A 22,214-nucleotide genomic window follows, 5' to 3' on the forward strand; every position below is an offset into this window, starting at 1 on the left:
AGAGCTTTGAGCATAAATACGGTCATTTTGTTTGTTAAAATGTTGCTCAATTGTAAAAATTTTCTCATCCGTAAACAAAATTTTTCTGTGACCTCCCTTTGCGTACCGCTTCAGTAGTTGTTTCGATTTTACCACCCTATTCTTCTTTAAATTATCAGTTAAGAAATGGCCAGTGCGTCTCTTATAGGCTGCAAGTCCTAAGTCATCTTTTAAAATACGCGACATGGTTCTAGGTGCTATCTTCATTTCCCGAGATAAAATCTTTTGCTTTCGGACAGGATTTCTTCGAATTCTTTCCCTTACTGCTTTGACCACCTTTTCGTACGAACACTACGTGGACGGCCAGATCTTTTCTGTCACAAACAGAGGAGGTCTCATTGTACCTATTAATAGCCCGGTACACAAACATTTTACTAATACCAAGTGTATGGAGAGTTTTAAAAATTGCATTTGGCTCCATACCTACTTTGTGTAATGCTATCACAGCGATTCGGTTCTCTTTATCACCCCACACCATTTTAATATCGCAAAATATTTTACAATGTATTGGCGCCAAAATGAGAAAACACAATGAACAATCGTATAAAAATGACAGATTCGAAATTCAAATGTAATATTTTTTTATAATTAAGTGTAACAGTATTTATGGCCAGACTAAGTATAATAACCGTGGTAGTTGCTTAAGACATGACATAGTTAACAGTAACTATATATTAAAAGTATGTAATTGTGCTAGTGTAAGTTGATCGATCATGGCCAATACACGTCAACAAAAGCAGAAAAATCGAGTGAAGGTTGTCGACGTTTGAAGATGGGAAATACAAATATGGTCAGCGAGAAAAATATGAGCATTGAACTTCTGGCTGAATAAAAGAAATGTAATTTCTGGAGTCGTACTTAAGATTTTTTTACAATAGACCTCTTCTTCCTACTGGCCTTATCCCATTCCAATGTGGTACGAACATTTTCAAGCATGTTGGAGACTGACCTTGCCATAATTTATATGACATGTCATCTGCCTAACGCCAAATTTTTCAGACGAAAATCCGAGGCATAAGCCACAATACAATAAATTTTACTAAATAGTTTAAATCATAATAACATTGTTCAAAACAATTTAAATTCCACGAAACATCTAAATTAATTTTGAATATTAGTTTTGGCATTATTTTCCCAGGATTATGGGCATCGCAGTCTGTTGATTGTGTTTGTATTCAATTAAATTTTATCCCCAAACTCGGCTATTTTGATTTGACGGTCGCGGACTCGCTGAGTGCGGAGGATGCCAACATTTACATAAAACAGTGCGGTTATTAAAAATACTTGAGTTGTTTGCGTTTTATTGGTAAGTTTTATTTTGTTAGCACACAGCCTTGATCTAGAACCAGTTGAGGAATGATATATTTACTTTACAATGATTACAGCCTCTATTAATAATGAACATAAAATTGCATTATAATTTTATGTTTACGCGAATGTTAGACATTGAAATAAAATTATTTTGCAGATTTTTATCGCTTTTTTATATTATATTCTTCCGAAGTTTCGAAGACTTTACAGCCTTGGCCATGTAGAGGTTCAATAAATTGCAATATTTTTTGTTTAAACGCTAAGAGTTTTTTGATTAGCAATCCACTAAACTACTATTATATAATATTTGAACTTTATCTCTTAAGTTATTTGTTGTTAGGAACGTAGAAATCACAGATTTTTAATATTTACTTCTAGAAAACATTGTCATTTCAATATTCACTTTACTAAAGATTTGTTATTTGATCTTCCTAAGTCAATAAAGAAATGTAAACAAAAATATTGAATTACGTCGCTTCAGGTCACAATCGTATAACAAGATAGCATATTGTCAATATCTCTGAGAAATATTTTCTTGGTTCTCATATTACGCATCTTTTAATTTCGATTTATATTTCTTGATTTTTTAATATTCAAATCATTCACCGCCTTGTTGGTATGATTGCATTGCGTTCGTTCAAATCCTGATCAAAGTAATGATGAGGTTTTTCTTATGTTTCAAACCGGAGTCTGGCATTTGTGTCTGATAGATTCCCCTTTATCATATCACGGGACGAAACACAAATGCGAAATATCCATCCTTTCGGAAACAAGGCAAGTGCTTGTTTTGTTTTTCATTTCATAGGATCATGAAGGAATTGAAAATAATTCATGCGCAATAATTTTATTTTAAAGCATTGACCATGGGGCCTCTAAACTCCAGACTACTTATATTAGTCCAGAGACCGATAATTTCATGGATTATCAACGTTTCACAATTAGGTTTAAGGAACCTGTAAGGATATTGTTCAAATGATAATAATAAATAAAAATAAAAATGAAAAAAAGCAGTGATATCATATAACGTATTAGTCTTTAATACCACAACGTAAGTTATCTCATGCGAATGTGACAGAGGGAGATGTCTTTTATGAACTATTCGTGACACAAATATCCTCTCTGGGAGTTGTATGGCCACGCCCAGTCTTCAAGCTGAGTCGAGGCATGTTTCCCTCCTGGGAACTGTCATTAATTATCTAGTCGCGTAGGACAGTGCGGAGTGCGTTTTCTTCATGAATAGTCGGAAGTTAATGAATGGTCTCGTAAATACGACAAACCAGCGTTTGCAGCGTTTATTTGCCCGCGTGAAAGTTTTGCCGGGATAAAAAATATTCTATGTCTTTTCCAGGATCTTAAACTATATCCATATGAAATTTCATCGAAATCCATTCAGTAGTTTTTGAGATTATCGCCATCAGACAGACGTATTTGTATCTCTGTCTGATATAATTTTGATATACTACATACATAATGATATTATGTTATATATATAATAATATTAAGGATAAAAGATAATTCAAGGTATAATGCTTAAAATACAGTATAGTAGCCTAAAAGCATACTAATTGCATCCTGAATGAGCCTGATAAAATGATTGTGCATTATTAATCAATTCAATACTCTAACGCTATAAATAACTTGACTAACTGTAATTTTCCTACTGGAATTTCATAAAATTAAACATATTTTATGACTATGCTAAAGTTACATCCCCTTATTCATGAACGTTTTTATTTAAGGACAGAACATCGCTATGATAACAAGTCTGTTTCTCAGTGCTGACGACATGACAGCCTTTGCAGTGCGTAGACATAGGGCCGTTGTGATTGACTAATATTGAGATACAACATTAATCCAATTGGTTGTCAGATAAACAAAGCTGAATAAACAGAGAGCTGTCAGATAAACAAAGCTAAGAAACAGACTTATTATCACAGCAATGCTCTGTCCGTCAATAAAAAACGTCTATGAATAAGGGGGGCAGACTATCAAAGTATAGAATCGAATTAAGTAATTAAGATTAATTATGTTTGCAATACTTTTTTGAATGACCAACAACCAAATTAATAGGTAATTTTGAAATAAAAAAATTATTTTGCCCCACTTTAAGTCAAGCTGTAGTTTAGCTTATAATGAAGTATTCAAAGATATTTTTGATATAAAAAAGGACATCTGCGAAGCCACACTCGGTTACTTTGTCTGGTGCCAAAATTTTGTATACTAGTTAGTCGGTCGATTGAACAGGCAGCTGGCAAAATCCCAAATATGTCAGACACTTAGCTTTGATACCTTAAGTTATTTTTTTGTACTTTTTTTTTTTATAGATTTGACAAACGTATTCTTGATGGTCGATGATCGTCGTTTACGTAGACATAATAACACAACATTATAGACCTAAAGCAAACATATATTATAATGGAATTATTTCGCGAACTTATTTTAATAAATAAGTAAAAAATGAATACAAACTTAGAACCAAAATTCTCATTGTAATTGGTGTAAATACATTAATAAAAAAAATATACAAAACACCTTCTTTTTTTGCAAGAATTAAAATCTGGATGCGTTTCGAAAAGAAAAGTTTGAGTTTACCGAAGCAGTGACATTAGAACAATTGAAGAAAAGAGGTTTTTATATAAAAAGTGAGATTTTCCTCATGAAAATAAACCACACGGAAGCCTGCAATGTGTAGAACTTTAAGTTAAAAATACTACATAGCGATAAATAAATATACTATAGGTAATACCAGCCCATAAAAGTTTAAACATTTCTTCCAAAAGAAAATAGTTTTTCAATACTATATTTAATTTACTAGGCACAAATTGAAAAACGCGTAAAGTTTCTGCACTAACTTTCAAATTATAAGTCTGAATATCGAAATATACGAACGTAATATTTTCGGCTTTTTAAAGTAATTACCTGTCTAACATAAAACTCAGCACACACAAAGATGCTTAGTATCGTATCGTATAGCATGGAAAATTCTTAACGCTTTCCGCTGATATCATTTATAGCATTTTTAATACCTAATACACAGACTGAAGACAGTTAATTTACTAAGAGTGTAAAGAAACATATATGTTCTATGAAAGTAAAGTATTACACTTTTAAAATAGTTTAACATTACTTAGCTATTTCAATATGTAGTAAGTGTTTACAATAAAATAAAGCCCAGATTTAAACTATCTAATTTCATTTAATATAATATGAATTATTGAAAATTGTGGAAATATTTGCTTGTAATTTTTTTTTCATGTATTTTAAAGTTACATAGCTTAGAAATTGCTTAGCGTCGCATTGCGATGTGCGATGACCTGCTGGCATTTTTACAAACAGACGCTTCATTTATTTTCGCATTGTTCGCGCGATGAGGGTCGACAAAGCTCGAGAGTTACGCAAACCATTAGAACCTATCAATAACTTCACTCGACGTCCCAAATTCCACTTTCAATTATGAGGTAATATTTTACTCACTAAGAAACTGCTCAGCATGATATTGAATGACCATTCTCTGACCGATATATTTATATGTGTTTTCTAGACTTTTCCTTAGAGCTGTGACAATAGAGGGAGCAAAAGGGGCAGTAACCGTAACTTCAAATACCGCCTACGAGCCACAGTAAAGCGTTTGAATTACAAAACTGCGTAGCACTGAAACGCGATCGGCACCTAGCTATAATAAAAATATAAGTATCCATTTTAAATATTTAATAATCGCTGTAATATGTCACGGCCTTAGTAAATTAAAGCAAATTCAATGTATAAATCATAAATATTAGGTACTTAACCTATATAACTGAAGAACAGGTTGTTATGGACTCTTAATCATTTACCTGAAACAAAAATATTATAAATTAATAAAGCATGAAACAAATAATACTTATGAAAAAAAGAAGTTGCCCAATGGGACCGCGTTACCTCGTAATGGATCTTGTGATAGAAATAACCTTTCCGATTGTGGAATACTTTTGCGACAACCCCTTGTGGGGATACATAAGTATAATTAATAAGCTTATGTTGTAAACACAAAACAATAGGGGGCACTTATTGATATCGGAATAAGTATAACATTACAAATTATCACATTTATAACATTAGTATGCAGGTGCATATAAGAAGACGTTGACGTTGATCTTTTAACATGATGATGATGAATTAAGATAAATAAACTATGTGCGATGTATTTTTTCGCGTGTAATTTGGATTATTAGTTAATACAGTCATGTGGGTTGGACCAGCGACTATGTATTTATTAAAATTTTCAATGGATTTTAAATGAGGAATCCTGTACTTTTCTTTGTTTACATTTTTTTTGTATTTGAAGAGTAAGTTGTAAGCAAAGATATAAATAGTACAGATGTTGTAAGGACTCCTAAGGTAAAAAATATTTTTCGAAAAAAAAAATACATTATGAAATATTGTTACGTAATATTCTATGTCATCTGTCTTTGTTTTATTTGTCTTAATTCCTTCGTTTTACGAATGATATATTATATTACCTTAAGACAAACAAAAAAAAATCCAATTGGACAGAAAAAAACATAATAATCTTTCATAAAAACTATTTTGTTACGTACATATTTTTGAGAAATATTCATAATAATTTAGGGTATTATGAAGAAACCCTCAAACTTCCATTACGTAGAATGTTTTAACAGTCACGACTAAGTAGATTACTAGCCAAATAGTTTTAAACTTCACATGAACCTGAATTCAATTCAGAGTGCTAAAATTTTAGTTCCGAAACCTCCCAAAGTCAAATATTCCCAGTAACAATAGCGAAGCTTGACTGTGCTCTGGATTTCCATTAATACTACTTTTAGAAAATGTAAAGTTGATTTATTTTAAACAAGATTTATATAAAATATTAGATTAAAATTTAAAACCTCTCCTATTTTTCCTTATCTCCCTTCATGATGAGTTCAGGGAAACATACTTCAAGCATGTGGTATTCTTTGCAAAATGAGTTTGAAATTTGAAATTACAATTATATTACAACAAAAAGGCTTTTTAATTAGAATTTTGATTTTGGTATTAACCCCATTATTGATTTATTTGTCTCTCTTAAATAAAAACTTAAAATTTCAAAGCATATACACTAAAGAGCGGCTAGTTAAACACTGCTTTAACGGGAATAAAAAAACGTGTACCAAAATAATAATTAATATAATCAGAAACACGTTTTATTATTATGCAAAGTACGTATTGATTGCCGACAATTTCCAATCTCGAACACACGAGCGCTGATGCCTTTAGAAAATATGCAAACGTAAGCTGAAAACCATAATAATATTTGAACATCGATTCATAAAATTATTTGTGTAACGAAGTTTGATAAGTGAATAATGTTGGAATATGCATCAACCAGAAAATGGCCGCCGAAATTTTGACTTGCATTTTTTAAATGTAACAAAAGTAGTTCCACACTTTCTCTTTCTCTTTCCTTCATTCTTAAACTTTCTTTTGTTTTATGTATTATTAAAGAATTTTACTTTAAAATATCAGCAATTTTAAATTTAGGTCACCCCAAAAATTTCTAGCATGCATTTATTAAACTACAGGCAATTTTTACTCAAATATTTCCCAATATTCGAATGCAAATCGTGGTATATACCGTATTGCATCATCCATGGAACTGGTGACTTGCAGCTAAGGTACAGGAAAACATCTTCTATAAAATAAAATTTTATATTGACCAATATTCGATTTTTATGTATGTTGTCTCGGGATAGTAACCCTGCTGTGCTCGATTAATGAGTGGATGGAATTCAGATCTCTATTTCGTTCTATCGTCGTCTGGCGAGAGTTGATTAACCCTCGTCAGTCGACATAATTATGCCGGCCAATCTGTTTTTCTGGCATATTGGATCTAACAGGTTGTATTTCATTTAAATACGTGGACTAAATACAAAACTCTAGTAATGGTCGAGTGTTACTAATGTTTTACAACGTATCTGATTTTAAATTTCACTCTTCAGAGCCCTAAAGCAGGATTTTGAAAAAAACATGTTGACTAGATTGACTGGATCCTTTCAACATGCTCTTTGAAAATTTATCCAGTCGAATGAAAAGAAACTAATTATTATCCGATCAGCTAAAGATGATGGTCATTAGTAAAATTCATAATCCATACAATCATCAGACTTGAACACCCACTTGATTCTATTAAGTTCTGCTGAGATGATTACCGAATTGATACTCACAAAGAGGTTGCAAGCCAGTGGACGCTCCAACTAGGTCAGATTAAACTCAAGTTTCCTTTGTATGTTCTACAATGCAAGACGATGTCACAGAATGTTGAAGTGTAAATGAAGATTTAACTAGATACGTCTCTTGTATACAGGTTTGTTTGAGATGTGACTCGTCAATTTCTGCTACTAAACATGTAAACACTGATGTGTAATTTGAAGGATTGTAGACAGTTTAAATAATAAGTATTACGACAATACTTTTTATTTCTGACGATGGTGCGCGCAGTCAAATATAAAATTGTTTTTGGCCACTGTCACTTACTATCAGGCGATGCATTATGTATTTAGATATAAAAACATAATTAAAATAGTGTACAGAGTCATTTTGGCATTGAGTTACTAAAGGAAACCACATACATATATCTACTTAGAAATAACACTTTACAAAAGCCGTAGATGTAAAATAAAAAAAGTGTAAGTTTCGAACAAAATAAATATTATTAACAAGAAAATTTAATTTTATGCGCCTTAATGCTACTACTACTACTTTAAGAAAATTCGTCGTAGTGGCAACATCACAATTTCAGCCAGAAATACCCTCACGCATACGCCATTTCCATATGAAACAACAAAATGCTAAAAAATCCAGACAACTAAAACCAGGATTTTTGGTGAAAATATTCTTTATAAATAGGTGATTTTTGGCGCAATGACAGCAAAAGCGAAGACGAGTATGGTTTCATTTAGTAACGCAATGTCAAAATGACCCTTAATGCGAACAAGTAAGTTTTCTGTGTATTAAGTTTTATCTGCAGCTTAAGTAATCTGATTTGGCCAGGGTGTTACTAGAATATCAGAAAGGAGTGGCAAGTGTGGTGTTCTTTATTTATCTGCTTTATTAGTTAAATCGCTTAAGATCCAATATATCTTATTCAAATGATTTTTCTCCTACTTATGAATTTCATCTCTCGCCATTTCTTTTGACAGAGATGCTCAACCATTTTTTTATTTAACTGCTTCAGTGGCGTAGTTGTATTGCATGTGAGATACGACCACTGCTTTGAAGTTTCAGGTTCGAATATCAGATCAATAATATTTGGGTTTTCCTGATTATCATTAGCCCTAAGTTTAAAATTTACGTCCAATATGCTGATAGGTTCGTCGCTTATCACATTATAAGACGAAACACAGTTCTTGATATATGTGAGTATTTTATATGTGACTATCTTCTTCTAATGGTCTCAAAAGCTATAGTAAAACACTCAAAATAATCTGCGATGTTATGACTAACAAAATACTAAGAAGATTCTTATAATTACATTTTCTACTTGATATACAAATTAAGGTACGAGAATTGTAGATTTCACTGAATAATTGGATGGTATCGAGAAAGATGTCAAAGGGATTTGCGTCGCGCCAACAGATGAGAATAAAAATAGATCAGTCTGGAACACTTGACATGGCTTACTTAGAAGAGGAATAAATAATATTTCTTTGTTTCCAGATCTTATCTGTGTTAATAATATTATCAAAATCAAAGATTTCTGTGTACAGTCAGCCACAAAAGTGGCTGATAAGGTCGAAATTTTAAAACGCTTCTACACTTTAACTTCCAATTTTTTTTTCTTTATCTAAATTAAAGTGAATTCTTTAAAATGTGTTTTAATAAAAATAACTATTGTTGATAAGAACACAAACGTTTAAAGGCAATTTAATATTTTGTATTTGTTCAGCTACTTTTGAGGCTGGCTGAAACTTATAGTCTTAAATCAAGAACTGCATACTCTTTTAGAGGATTGACTTAAGAATGTCAAAGTAAAAGCTTTACCTTTTGACCCACTATGTGATTGCAGAAGACTATACGAAAAATTTTCATTAATATTTAACTAAACAAACTCTTTTAAAAGTTATAAGAATTCAGGGCTGTTATTTAGTCACTCTTCATGATTCGCAATGTTATTTATGTCAGTCACATTGTAGAGCACATATAGAAAAAATATTAATTAACGCTTATACGGCTTTTCATGTTTAATATAAGTTAAGTTGGGACAGCCTTCATCTCAAACATAGTTTTATACAAATATTTATTCAAAATTATAGTGTCAATGGTAATTTACTTGAATTAATTAACTTGCTATTAAATGCTAAAACATTCTGCAGGAATGGTCACGTGTTAAGTTGTATATTAATGAATAATGATGTAAATACTGGAATAAACAATTGTAAATCAATGATAATAAAGCAGACACATAAATTATTAAGGATTAATACATATTCCACACATAAAATTATTCAATGCCACGTGACTTACTTGACTGTTGTATATCCAACGATAAATAAAATATTCCTAAGCTATTAAACGCAGACGTCAAATTTATCAGCCATTTATTGTAGGGAAATCTCTAATGGCGTCAATAATTCGATCCTAAGACCATAAGACGAAAAATAAGCTTGGTAGAATGTCGATACACCAGTTGCGCCTTTGATTCTTCATTTACGAATAAAATACGTAAGTGTGTATGGACTTGTGATTATTATGAAGTAATTGGCTTTTGCTCGTGATTTCGCCCGCCTGAAGGAGTTTACCGGGATAAAGGTTTATATTTTCCTGGGACAAAAAGTGGCCTATAACCTTGCCAGGGACTTAAACTATCTCCATACCAAATTTCATAAAAATCCGTTCAGTACATTTTGAGAAAATCGATAACATACAGACAGAAAAGGGGACTTTGTTTTATAATACTTAGTCTGGCCATAAATACTGTTACACTTAATTATAAAAAAATATTACATTTGAATTTCGAATCTGTCATTTTTATACGATTGTTCATTGTGTTTTCTCATTTTGGCGCCAATACATTGTAAAATATTTTGCGATATTAAAATGGTGTGGGGTGATAAAGAGAACCGAATCGCTGTGATAGCATTACACAAAGTAGGTATGGAGCCAAATGCAATTTTTAAAACTCTCCATACACTTGGTATTAGTAAAATGTTTGTGTACCGGGCTATTAATAGGTACAATGAGACCTCCTCTGTTTGTGACAGAAAAGATCTGGCCGTCCACGTAGTGTTCGTACGAAAAAGGTGGTCAAAGCAGTAAGGGAAAGAATTCGAAGAAATCCTGTCCGAAAGCAAAAGATTTTATCTCGGGAAATGAAGATAGCACCTAGAACCATGTCGCGTATTTTAAAAGATGACTTAGGACTTGCAGCCTATAAGAGACGCACTGGCCATTTCTTAACTGATAATTTAAAGAAGAATAGGGTGGTAAAATCGAAACAACTACTGAAGCGGTACGCAAAGGGAGGTCACAGAAAAATTTTGTTTACGGATGAGAAAATTTTTACAATTGAGCAACATTTTAACAAACAAAATGACCGTATTTATGCTCAAAGCTCTAAGGAAGCTTCCCAATTAGTCGACAGAGTGCAACGTGGACATTATCCGACTTCAGTGATGGTTTGGTGGGGTGTTAGCTATGAAGGAGTGACTGAGCCATATTTTTGTGAAAAGGTATCAAAACATCGGCACAAGTGTATCAAGATACCATTCTTGAGAAGGTAGTTAAGCCCCTTAACATCACCATGTTCAATAACCAAGTATGGTCCTTCCAGCAAGACTCGGCGCCGGGTCATAAAGCTCGGTCCACGCAGTCTTGGTTGGAATCGAACGTTTCGGACTTCATCAGAGCTGAAGACTGGCCGTCGTCTAGTCCCGATCTTAATCCGCTGGATTATGATTTGTGGTCAGTTTTAGAGAGTACAGCTTGCTCTAAACGCCATGATAATTTGAGTCCCTAAAACAATCTATACGATTGGCAGTGAAGAATTTTCCCATGGAAAGAGTGCGTGCTTCTATTGATAACTGGCCTCATCGTTTAAAGGACTGTATTGCAGCCAATGGAGACCACTTCGAATAAGCTTTTTATATTTTTAATTGTTTTATATTTATGTATTAAACTGACACACTGTAAAAGTAATAAATGTTATTTGCAGTTAACAATTTTCTTTTTTCTTTATTACAATATTTATGGCAAGACTAGGTATACATATAGATAAACATTATAACAGACTTCTTTAGCTTGAATACGTATACAATTTCTTCAACAAGTAAAAGCTCATTCATCCTAATAGGAAAGGTAGTATAAAAAATATATATAATTCAAATTAAGAACAGACGCATTCGATTTTTGACTTTATTTCAAACATTTACCAAGTAAGTTTGTTGAATTGGACTGCTATTCGATTTATAATCTACCCCGTGGTTAGAGAGCTATCAGCTTTGTGGTCCTTTTGTCCTGCTCAGATATTCTTGCCGAGATTCAAATGAAAGCCACTGTAATCAGATTTAATTTTCAAAGACGCTAAGGTGATTAAATTTAACAATAATTGCCTTGGTTTAATGATAATACAATTGATTGGTAAGTTACTAATGGTAATTCATGATACCCTAGAACAAAAGTAGAAATATTAGTACTTTATTACCTTTTGAAGGAAGGAAAAGTGAAACATTTTATGAAACTTTTGTTTGAAAATATTTATATTTATAAGGTCGTTCTATGTTTTACTCTATACAATATAAATATTTATAGGCGGACCCTGGTATCTAGGCTGGGATAGCGCCAAGCAAAAGAAGAAGAGTACTCTTATGTTCGATGATATTCTCGTTAGGTAATTAAGTTGCTTTTACCCTGGCACGAAGAAGTAAGTATCTTAATACCCGACGTTGAGAAGTGCGGCGTCTGATGTCAATTAACAAAATACTGCATATCTCGATGGACGCTAGAATCATGACGGTATACCTAACTACCCTCTTATTCTCTATGACAATGGTAACACGTAACGCGGCCGTCTTACCTTAACTTCGTGTTAATGTGGAATGGTAGTCTGTATACCAATTTGTAATATCTTAAACGCGACGCCGTGCGTTACGTTCTTGTTCATAGTCAAAATAAAATATATAGACAATAAGGCCTCTGGATGTACTCTAGCTGTCTCCATCACAGAAGTTTTAGAAAGAGCCACCAATTTTCAATTTAACTAAAACGGCAGTACAGTCAGAAATAAAACATATCAGGTTACTTCTCAACAGTGAATACTAGAGTTTTATGCTAAGAGCTGTTTACAGAGAAGCTTACGCGAGTAAAGTCGCGAGCGAAGCTAGTAAAATATGCATACTGCATAAGTTGAGATGCTGGAGATATTGATCTATGGGTTGAATACTAAGCTGCTCTTGCCTTTGTATTACCATAATTGACTTCGGCCTAAATATATTGTATCTGAATAAAGGTCTGTGTTGCGTATAGCTTGTTGGCGTGTGTTAGTATAGCCCGTATTTACCTTGGAATAAAGACTATTTTAACTAGTAAGGCACAAATTTGTGAAGTGTGATTGGAATTTGTGCTCTATTTTATCTCCTTCAATAGAAAAAATAAATTTATCGAATGCAGGTCTATGGTCTATAGGTTTTAATGTCTAGAAATTTCTATAAAGCTACACTGTAAACTACCTTGTCGAATATCAGAGAGGAGTAGTAAGAGATAATAATAATAAAGCCTTCATAATGATTTCTTATGTTTACGCGAATGTAAGACATCAAAATTAAACAAATTTTCAGATTTGTCGCGGTTTTTTATATTAAGATTTGCTTCTGACGTTTCGAAGACGTTGCAAGCCTTCATAGTCAGGTGTTGGCCGTCCAAAAATTTAAAGTTACAATATTATATCTTACAATTGTACAACATTTTTAAAACTTTTAGCTGGCGACAGTCCGATGCACGCAGAATGAGCTCAGTGTCTTGGAAGTTTGGCATCCGTTATTTTAAGTTACGATTTAATTCAACGTAGAACTGGATACCAGGCTTATGCAAGCTTCAGTAAAACCTTAATTCACAACCAGAAATATGCAATTAAAAACATTAAATGACTCAGCATCTGTGTTACTCTGGCTGTCTTGCTTAACAGCAATGGCCTTTGCCAGTCTTCCAAAGATCTCGGTCTCGAAAGAAAAATAGCATAGAGAAAAAGAATTTAAGTGCAAAGAAAAACAAATTCTTCTCTCATTGTCACCGCTCGCTCCCTATTAAAGGGGACGTAACATAATTGGCGAAATTTAGGCGTGTTCAAAAGGGAAAAAACGTGATGTTACACAATTGTTATCAATAAACTTTCAATCCGCTAATCGATTACTAAATTGTCCAACACCAAAATTATCCATGGATTTTTTATCCATATTCATTCTTATAGATGTGAAAGTAATTGTCTTTTTTGTTTCCCTTGTTTATCTGTCCGCTTGTTACGCTTTCATGGCTGAACCACTGGACCGATTCCGATGAAATTTTGTATGACTGGTTTGAGATTTTGGGAAGGACAGAGGCTACGTCTAGGCCCAGAAAATCTTTATCACGCAAACGAAATTGCGAGCAAAAGGTGGTGCTCTAATGTTTCCATTAATATGTTTATTAAAACTTTAGCACACTTGATTCCTATATAAAACATTTTTTTACAATACGTGGACGACAAAGTGATCCCACTGCTCCTGATGGTAAGGAGAATGACGACTGACGAGAGATGATTACCCCTCGGCAGTTGACATAATTGTGCCGGTCCGTCAGGCTGATCCCGGAACGCGACACACTTACGTGGGCCACTATGGCGAGTTTTAACACCTTGCGTAGGGTGGTCGCTAGCCGGGCGGATATAAAATATATCCACAAAATATATTTCCATTATATTTCCACTACAATAAGCAAAACGAGTAAATATTTAAGCCACTTTGTGCCGACTTCGAACTAGGCAATAGGTGGATTCCAGGTGCGTCTGTATTTATTACTTTGAAGATAAAATGAAAAAGAAAATATCCCGTCAGATGTCGAAAGCAGCTCAACCTGTTAAACATGCTGGCCTTTGAAAATCATGCGAATGTATCGTTGATCTTCACTCTTGCACATCGCTTAATGGTTTTTATGTTTCATATTTCTTGGAATATTATCTCAAGTTTTCCTTGTATTGGCTAATCAAAGGGACTTAGATATTTTTAGAGTACACGAGCCAGTCTATCGGTAGTAGTAAGGGATTCACCGATACCCGAGCACCTGCGAAGCCACCCCGCGCCCCCAGCCACGGGGGGTCCGCGGCCTGCTCCAGGGACGGGCCACCATACTATCCGCGAATTAAATTGATATCAACCGCGAATTAAATTGATATCAACCGCGAATTAAAATAATACCGGCCGCGAATTAAAATAATACCGACCGCGAATTAAAATGATATCAACCGCGAATTAAAATAATACCGACCGCGAATTAAAATGATAGCGCCCGCGAATTAAAATGATACCGTCCGCGGATTACTCTTGTACCGTCCGTATTTTACGTCGAAGTTAACCGTGGATTTCAATACCAACGTCCGCGGATTGCATTTATATCACCCGCGAATGGAGTGATGCATTAACTTTACTCATGCTCTACGGCTCATTTTCAAGCTTGGACCTGTTCCCTTTGTTTCGTTATGCTTTTGTCTTTCTACTTTCTATCAGTGATCCTTTTTTATTGAAAAACTCTAAGGTCTTTGTATCGTATTTCTACTTAATAACCGTTTACAATTACTCAATACTGACCCTTTACACATTATGGCCATTGTTTGTGAAAGATAAATCAATCAATTCTTTGTCATACATAATACATTACCCAAATTCTAGGTACAAAACCTTTGCATCCTCTCATTGTTCCCACGGGTGGTAACTATATTTTATCAATGATTTACTACTTCTCTATTATTTTTAACAATAGGTCTCGTCTCTATTATTCCCATTTTCGAATAATACGTATTCAATATAAAATTTATGGTGAAAGTTGGAAACATGTTGAGTCTTGTCTGTACGGAAACAATACTCGCTCTCCATATAAAAGACCGACTCAAAATCACATGGTATCGTATTCCACTCTGTGCTCTGTTCCAAGCGAGATCTCCAGTTAAGTGTAATAGTGAAGTGTTAAAATAGTGAAACTGTTATAAAAATGAATGTAAGTACCTTTTTATACTTTTGACCTAACGTTGTTATAACCAACCAGATGTTTAATTAATTGTTTATTGTATGTGTTGTCCACGAGGTTAATACATTTTAGCTGTCTTCGATCTCTTATTAATTTATCATTGTTATTAACTTGTACATTTATACTTAGCATACCTATACGTATTTATCACATACTACTTACTTAACCGATAACTAAAACATTTTTATAAATTTTTATTACAGTTTCCTGAAAATACTTTCAAGAGTTATTATTACGCTGATGAACACGATGAACCTAGTGACGAAGAAGGGACGCTCGCAGCCAAAGTCAAAAAGGCGATCATAGCCAATAAAAGATCGAACGAATTTAACAACATCGATGACTTTTTCGAAAAACCAAAGAAGAAAAAGACAAATGCGAAAAAGTCATCTAGTGTTGGTCGATCAACGAGTGGTGGCGGCATTTCATACATCAAATCTAATAGCGACGACGGTACACATGCATCACACCTGATTAAAATTGAAATTTACGACGTTAATAAAATAAAAAATATTGCAACGATCGAACAGTGGAAACACGCTGAAGTGCGACTTAAATATTACGCAGAAAGTGACTGTGATAAGAACTTGCAAACTGTAAAGGACACCATATACAATATTACTAAACAGTTGGCTAGTAAGGACGATTGTGTGAAATATACAATAGATACAGACAAATGAAAAAAAGTGTCAGTGTGTAGTGCCAGTGCATAAACTTTTTATAACTTAATAACTTTGAAATGTTCTTCGTGTGAAAGAAATAATTGATTTCATTTAGATATTATGCTTTGTTCTAAGAAACCAATCATTGTATTTTTTGCGATTGCTATACTTAAATATTTTAATAATTTAGATTGTATTGTAAAACAGTGTTTTAAGTTACTCATCTATTTGCATTTTGAACTCTTTGTGCTAGTGCTAAGTATAATTATTGTAAATACTTATGATTCTTTTAATATTTGTCAAGTCAAGTCAAGCTTACGATTGTAAAGTAATTGGGAACCGTTAAAACATGTTTGGAACTAATTGAATACTTTTTTTCATAACCGTTTAAGAGAGTTGTAAAGTAAATTGTTTAGGTAGTTTATAAGGTCTGAAATAATTTTTTAAACTACACATTGCTAAGTCATTTCCCATCATGGATGCATTGAGCTGTAATTTATACAACATGGAACTTGTCGAACTTGTCGAAAACATCGAATCAATGGAACTGATGTCATCGCAACATGATGAAGAACTTTACGAGCTCTGTGATAAAATGGAACAAACACAAGTCGAAACGTGAGTACAATATTTTTTAATTATGTTAAGACTAGTTGTAACATGTTTTGAAAATCCATGAAGAGGGGATACATTCCAAGTATTTATAACGGTTGGGACGTCTTTCACAATCATTTCACGCGTTTCTTCCGTTTATATTTTTAACATTGGAGTACAACGAAAATGTACCGCTCGCTTGATATTTGTAGTTTATCCCAGAGTGAGATTGCGGGTTTTAGCAAAAATATTATTTTACAAAAATATCATCATTTTATAAGGTTTTGGTATATACAAAATGTTTTACCAGAGTCAATGCTAAGAGACCCTGATATTTCTCCCTATTACACTCCATGTAATGGACATAAAATCGGAAATGTATCGGAATCAGATGAAGACGTCATTGATGGTGTATTACCCATGCAAGCATATTGTTCACAATGTGAATAACAAAAATGTTAGTATTTAGATATTAGATCAATTGCAATATATATATATATATATATTTTTGTTAGTTAATAAAGTTATTAATTATTTTCTTTGTCATTCAGAACTATTCAGAAAGGAGAAGGCAGCAGGAAGAGATCAGCGTCGACGTTACTGAGTGGAGAGGAAATAAAGAGGAAGAAAAAGCTTCACCTTGTAGCCCCATCGACATTATCATCATCAACAAAAAATACTGTAAGTACAGAATTTGATGATAAAATTGAATGTCCTCAATGTCAAGTACATGTGTTAAAAAAATATCTGACCAACCACGTAAAGAGCAATACACATAAAAATAATGTAATCAGAAGGGATAATGATTTTTCTAATGTTCAATTGATTGATAGCGCTTTCGGTAATAGACTTGTTACATACAGAGTGAAATCTAATTTCATTTCAGACCATTTGTTTGAAACACCTGAATTATTTTTGAAAAATATTACAAGCGTAATGTATAAACTACTAGAACGATCTATCCTTGAACACTCTGTTGTAAAAGTTAATTTTATTCTCAATGCTAACTTTATACAAGAAACAAAAAATCTACGTAATACTTTTGACTTTCAGATATCTAATTATCTTTTTTGTCAAGGGGATGATAAAGACATTATTTTCCCATCAATATTTACCGAAATAACTAACAAAATGACAAATTTTGAAAAAAAGGGTAGTGGATGGAGTTTAGTTAAAATAAATCACTTGGACATAAATGTTAACAAATTTAACCCATTACGTGGATCTTCATATATAGATTTGCCATTAGATATAAAATATAAAAAAGCTGTTATTAATGTTCAAAATAATGATCATGAATGCTTCCGTTGGGCAGTATTGTCAGGATTGTATCCAGCTACTCATAGCTCCAACAGGGTATCATCTTATATAACACAAAAAAACAAGTTAAATTTTGATAATATCTCGTTTCCTGTTAAGATTAATGACATTCATAAGTTTGAGAAATTAAATAATATGAGTATTAATGTTTTCGGATTGCATTATGATTCATTAAACAAAACCAATAAAATTGTAGGACCATTACATTTCACGAAACATGGAAAAACGACTCATTTAAACTTATTGTACATATCTCAAGGTACCAAAGGTCATTATTGTTTTATCAAAAACCTCTCGAGATTATTATCTAAACAATTATCAACCTCTGAACATGTAGTTCATATTTGTGATGGTTGTTTATTAAAATTTACATCATTAGATAATTTAAAACGTCACCAAGAAAATGACTGTTTTAACGTGTGCACAAATTTGCCATCGGAAAACGATAGAAAAAGAAACTGGTTTAATGAATTAATCCCATCAAACCAAATTTCATTCAATAACTTTGAACGTAAATTAAGAGTACCATTTGTAATATATGCTGACTTTGAAGCATTCTTAAATCCAATAGAGGGCTGTTTTAATAACCCAAATCAATCATCAACTGCTAATGTTCAAAAACACGAAATGTATAGTTTTGGTTATTATATCAAATGTTCTTATAATGACAATTTTTCAGTATATAGATCGTATACCGGAAAGGATTGCGCACTAAAATTTATGCAATTAATTAAAAAGATTTAGAAAATATTTGTAATAAAAATACTTTTGTTAAATCTCCATTACCATTAAAGGATGAAGATAAAATAAATATTAGTCAAAGTGAGTCATGTTATATTTGTAGCAACAAATTAAACGGAGATACTACAATATCATATAATTTCCACACTGGTGCTTATGAAGGAGTTGCTCATGCATTGTGCTCAAAGAAATACAAAGCACCTAATTTTGTTCCAGTATTTTTCATAATTTAAGTAATTATGATGCTCATTTTATAGTGCATGGTCTTAATTTTGATGAAGGTGATATTGAAGTTATTCCTGAGAATAAGGAAAAATATATTTCGTTTTCTAAAGTTTTACAAATCAATAATAGAATTTTGAAATTAAGATTTCTTGACTCTTTTAAATTTATGTCCAGTAGTCTTGATAAATTAGCTCAGAACTTATTACCTAAACAATTTAATGAACTAAAAATAAAATATCCACATGAAGAAGATTTTAAACGTTTAATAAGAAAAGGTGTTTATCCATACGAATATATGACTTCATTTGATTCTTTAAAAATAACCCATCTTCCTACTCGTGATAAATTTTATAGTTCTTTAAATGATAGTCACATCACAGAAAATGATTACCTTCACGCTCAAGATGTATGGAATCATTTCAATTGTAAAGACATGGGTGATTATTCCGATCTTTATTTAAAACGGATGTTTTATTACTAGCGGACATATTTGAAAATTTTAGAGATGTTTGTCTTAAAACATACGGATTAGATCCTGCCCACTATTATACAGCACCTGGATTAAGTTGGGATGCTATGTTAATATTTACTAAAATTAATTTAGAGCTGTTAACAGATATCGATAAGATAACGTTTATAGCTAATAATATTCGGGGTGGTATATCGCAATGTAGTAACAGACACGCAATAGCAAATAACATGTTTATGTCGGAATATGATTCAGACAAACCATCTTCGTTTCTTATGTATTTAGATGCAAATAACCTATATGGTTGGGCTATGTCCCAATGTCTCCCAACCGGTAAATTTGAATGGGTAGACATAAAGACAGACTTTAATGTCGCCGATGATGCTCAATATGGTTTTATTTTAGAAGTAGATTTAGAATATTCAAATGATTTACATAATTTTCATTCAGATTTTCCATTTTGTCCGGAAAATGTGTGTTTAGGAAGTAGCAAAGATAAGAAACTGATCCCAAATCTAAATGATAAAAAAAATTATGTCATCCATTATAGAAACCTTAAGCAATGTTTAAGGAAAGGACTCAGATTAGTTAAAATTCACAGAATACTTAAATTTGAACAATCCACATGGTTAAAAAGTTATATAGATTTGAACACTCATATGCGTTCGTTAGCTACTTCAGATTTTGAGAAAGATTTTTTCAAACTTATGAATAATTCCGTATTTGGTAAAACAATGGAAAATGTAAGAAAACGGGTTAATGTAAAACTAGTAAATCACTGGTTAAATCGTGGTAAAACCGAAGGCGCTCAATCTTTAATAGCAAGACCTGAGTTTCACAGTGTATCCATATTCTCAGAAAGCTTAGTTGCAGTACAATTAAATAAAACCAAGGTTGTCTATAATAAACCAATTTATCTCGGTTTCTGTATTTTGGATCTATCAAAACATTACTATATGATTTTCATTACGATTACATGAAAGTTAAATATCAAGACAAACTTAAATTACTTTATACTGACACCGATAGTTTAATATATCAAATATTTACAGAAAACTTCTATGCTGATATTAAAACTGATTTAGCAAACTACTTTGATACATCCGACTATCCACCAAATAATGAATATGGTTTACCATTATTGAATAAAAAGCGCTTAGGTTTTTTCAAAGATGAAAACAACGGTAAAATTTTCAAAGAGTTTGTAGGTCTTCGTTCAAAAATGTATGCAATGGATGTGCAAGATATATCTATATGTAAAGCGAAAGGTATAAATAAAAATGTTACAAAAAAATTTTGTCTTACGGATTATAAATCATGTCTATATGAAAGAAAACACAATATAATGAAATGTTAAGGTTTAAATCAATAAAACATTCCATATACACCCAAAAATCAATAAGATATCTTTATCACATAATGACACAAAACGTTATTTATTAGAAAATTCAACTGACACTCTAGCATGGGGTCATTATAAAATAAAGGACATTTGATTTTATTAACAATTTCTGTACCATAAAAGATGTGTATGTTACCGAATGCATGTGTGTTTATTAGTTTCAAATTATTCATAATTCTAACTTTAATATGTATGTATTTTTACTTTATCACAATCTAAATTTGAAAAAAAATATTTTATTTGTTAATATCGTGTAAAAATTACAATTTGTAAATATGTGTTGGTATTAAGTTAATTGTAATTCGGTTTTAATGGTGTTTATTGTTTGAAGTACTGGTAGAGTCATTTTTCATATAAAATAAAACAAATATAAAGCATTTAATCTAACTCCTTGTTGTATTTATTCGTGAGCTCTTTTCGAGTTTACAAGTGAGTTTAAAATGTTCCCAGATTATCATCCTTTTACTGCCATAGTCGCAGGTCCGAGTGGGTGTGGAAAGTCACAATTTGTTACACACTTTATTAAATATATTAATGATGTATGCAACATTAATTTCCATCAAATAACTTGGTGTTTTGATGAAATGCAACCTTTATATAATTTACCGGATGTAAATTATTATCAAGGTATACCAGATATGAATATGTTTGATGGAAAGGAAGCCAACCTTATTATCATCGACGATCTCATGAGGGAATCAGATGGTCGCATTGTTGACATATTTACTAAAGGCAGTCACCATAGGAACTTAAGTGTTTTTTACATTACTCAAAATTTATTTCATCAGGGTAAAGGTCAAAGAGATATTTCTTTGAATTCAAGCTATATCATTTATTTAAAAACCCACGTGATAAGACTCAAATCCGTTACTTAGCACGACAAGTATCACCAGAAAATAGTAAATTCATCGAAGACTCCTATAGGGATGCTACTAAAGAAGCACATGGTTATTTGATGATAGATCTGAAACAAGACACTAATGATATGTGTAGAATTAAATCTAAAATATTTCCATTTGATGGTCATTGTGTAGTGTACATCCCTACAAAAGAGTTTAAATATCTCAAGAGTCAACAGATACCTCTCATTTACAAATGATGGATCGACGTCTCAAGACGCATAAGGATTTGTTAAGCGCTCTTTATAAACTCAAACCAAAACATCAACAAGCTCTTTTTAAAAGCCTGTAACGAAAACGAAATT

At 32.3% G+C, this 22,214-nt stretch overlaps 2 protein-coding genes across 4 annotated transcripts in view; one reads left to right on the forward strand and one right to left on the reverse strand.

The window, feature by feature from the left end:
• The window catches only part of LOC115448648 (solute carrier family 12 member 6), a 601,928-nt gene that overhangs the window by 514,597 nt on the left and 65,117 nt on the right, over nucleotides 1-22,214 (reverse strand). The gene's annotated exons all lie outside the window — the stretch shown is intronic.
• Nucleotides 16,566-19,596, forward strand: LOC119190607. The gene is made up of 2 exons (XM_037442865.1): nucleotides 16,566-16,877; nucleotides 17,405-19,596. Exons 1-2 carry the CDS (start codon nucleotides 16,735-16,737, stop codon nucleotides 18,915-18,917), a joined length of 1,656 nt encoding a protein of 551 aa, XP_037298762.1. The 5' UTR covers nucleotides 16,566-16,734; the 3' UTR covers nucleotides 18,918-19,596.

The sequence above is a fragment of the Manduca sexta genome, chromosome 25, assembly GCF_014839805.1.
Source record: "Manduca sexta isolate Smith_Timp_Sample1 chromosome 25, JHU_Msex_v1.0, whole genome shotgun sequence".
In the NCBI taxonomy this organism is placed as follows: domain Eukaryota; kingdom Metazoa; phylum Arthropoda; class Insecta; order Lepidoptera; family Sphingidae; genus Manduca; species Manduca sexta.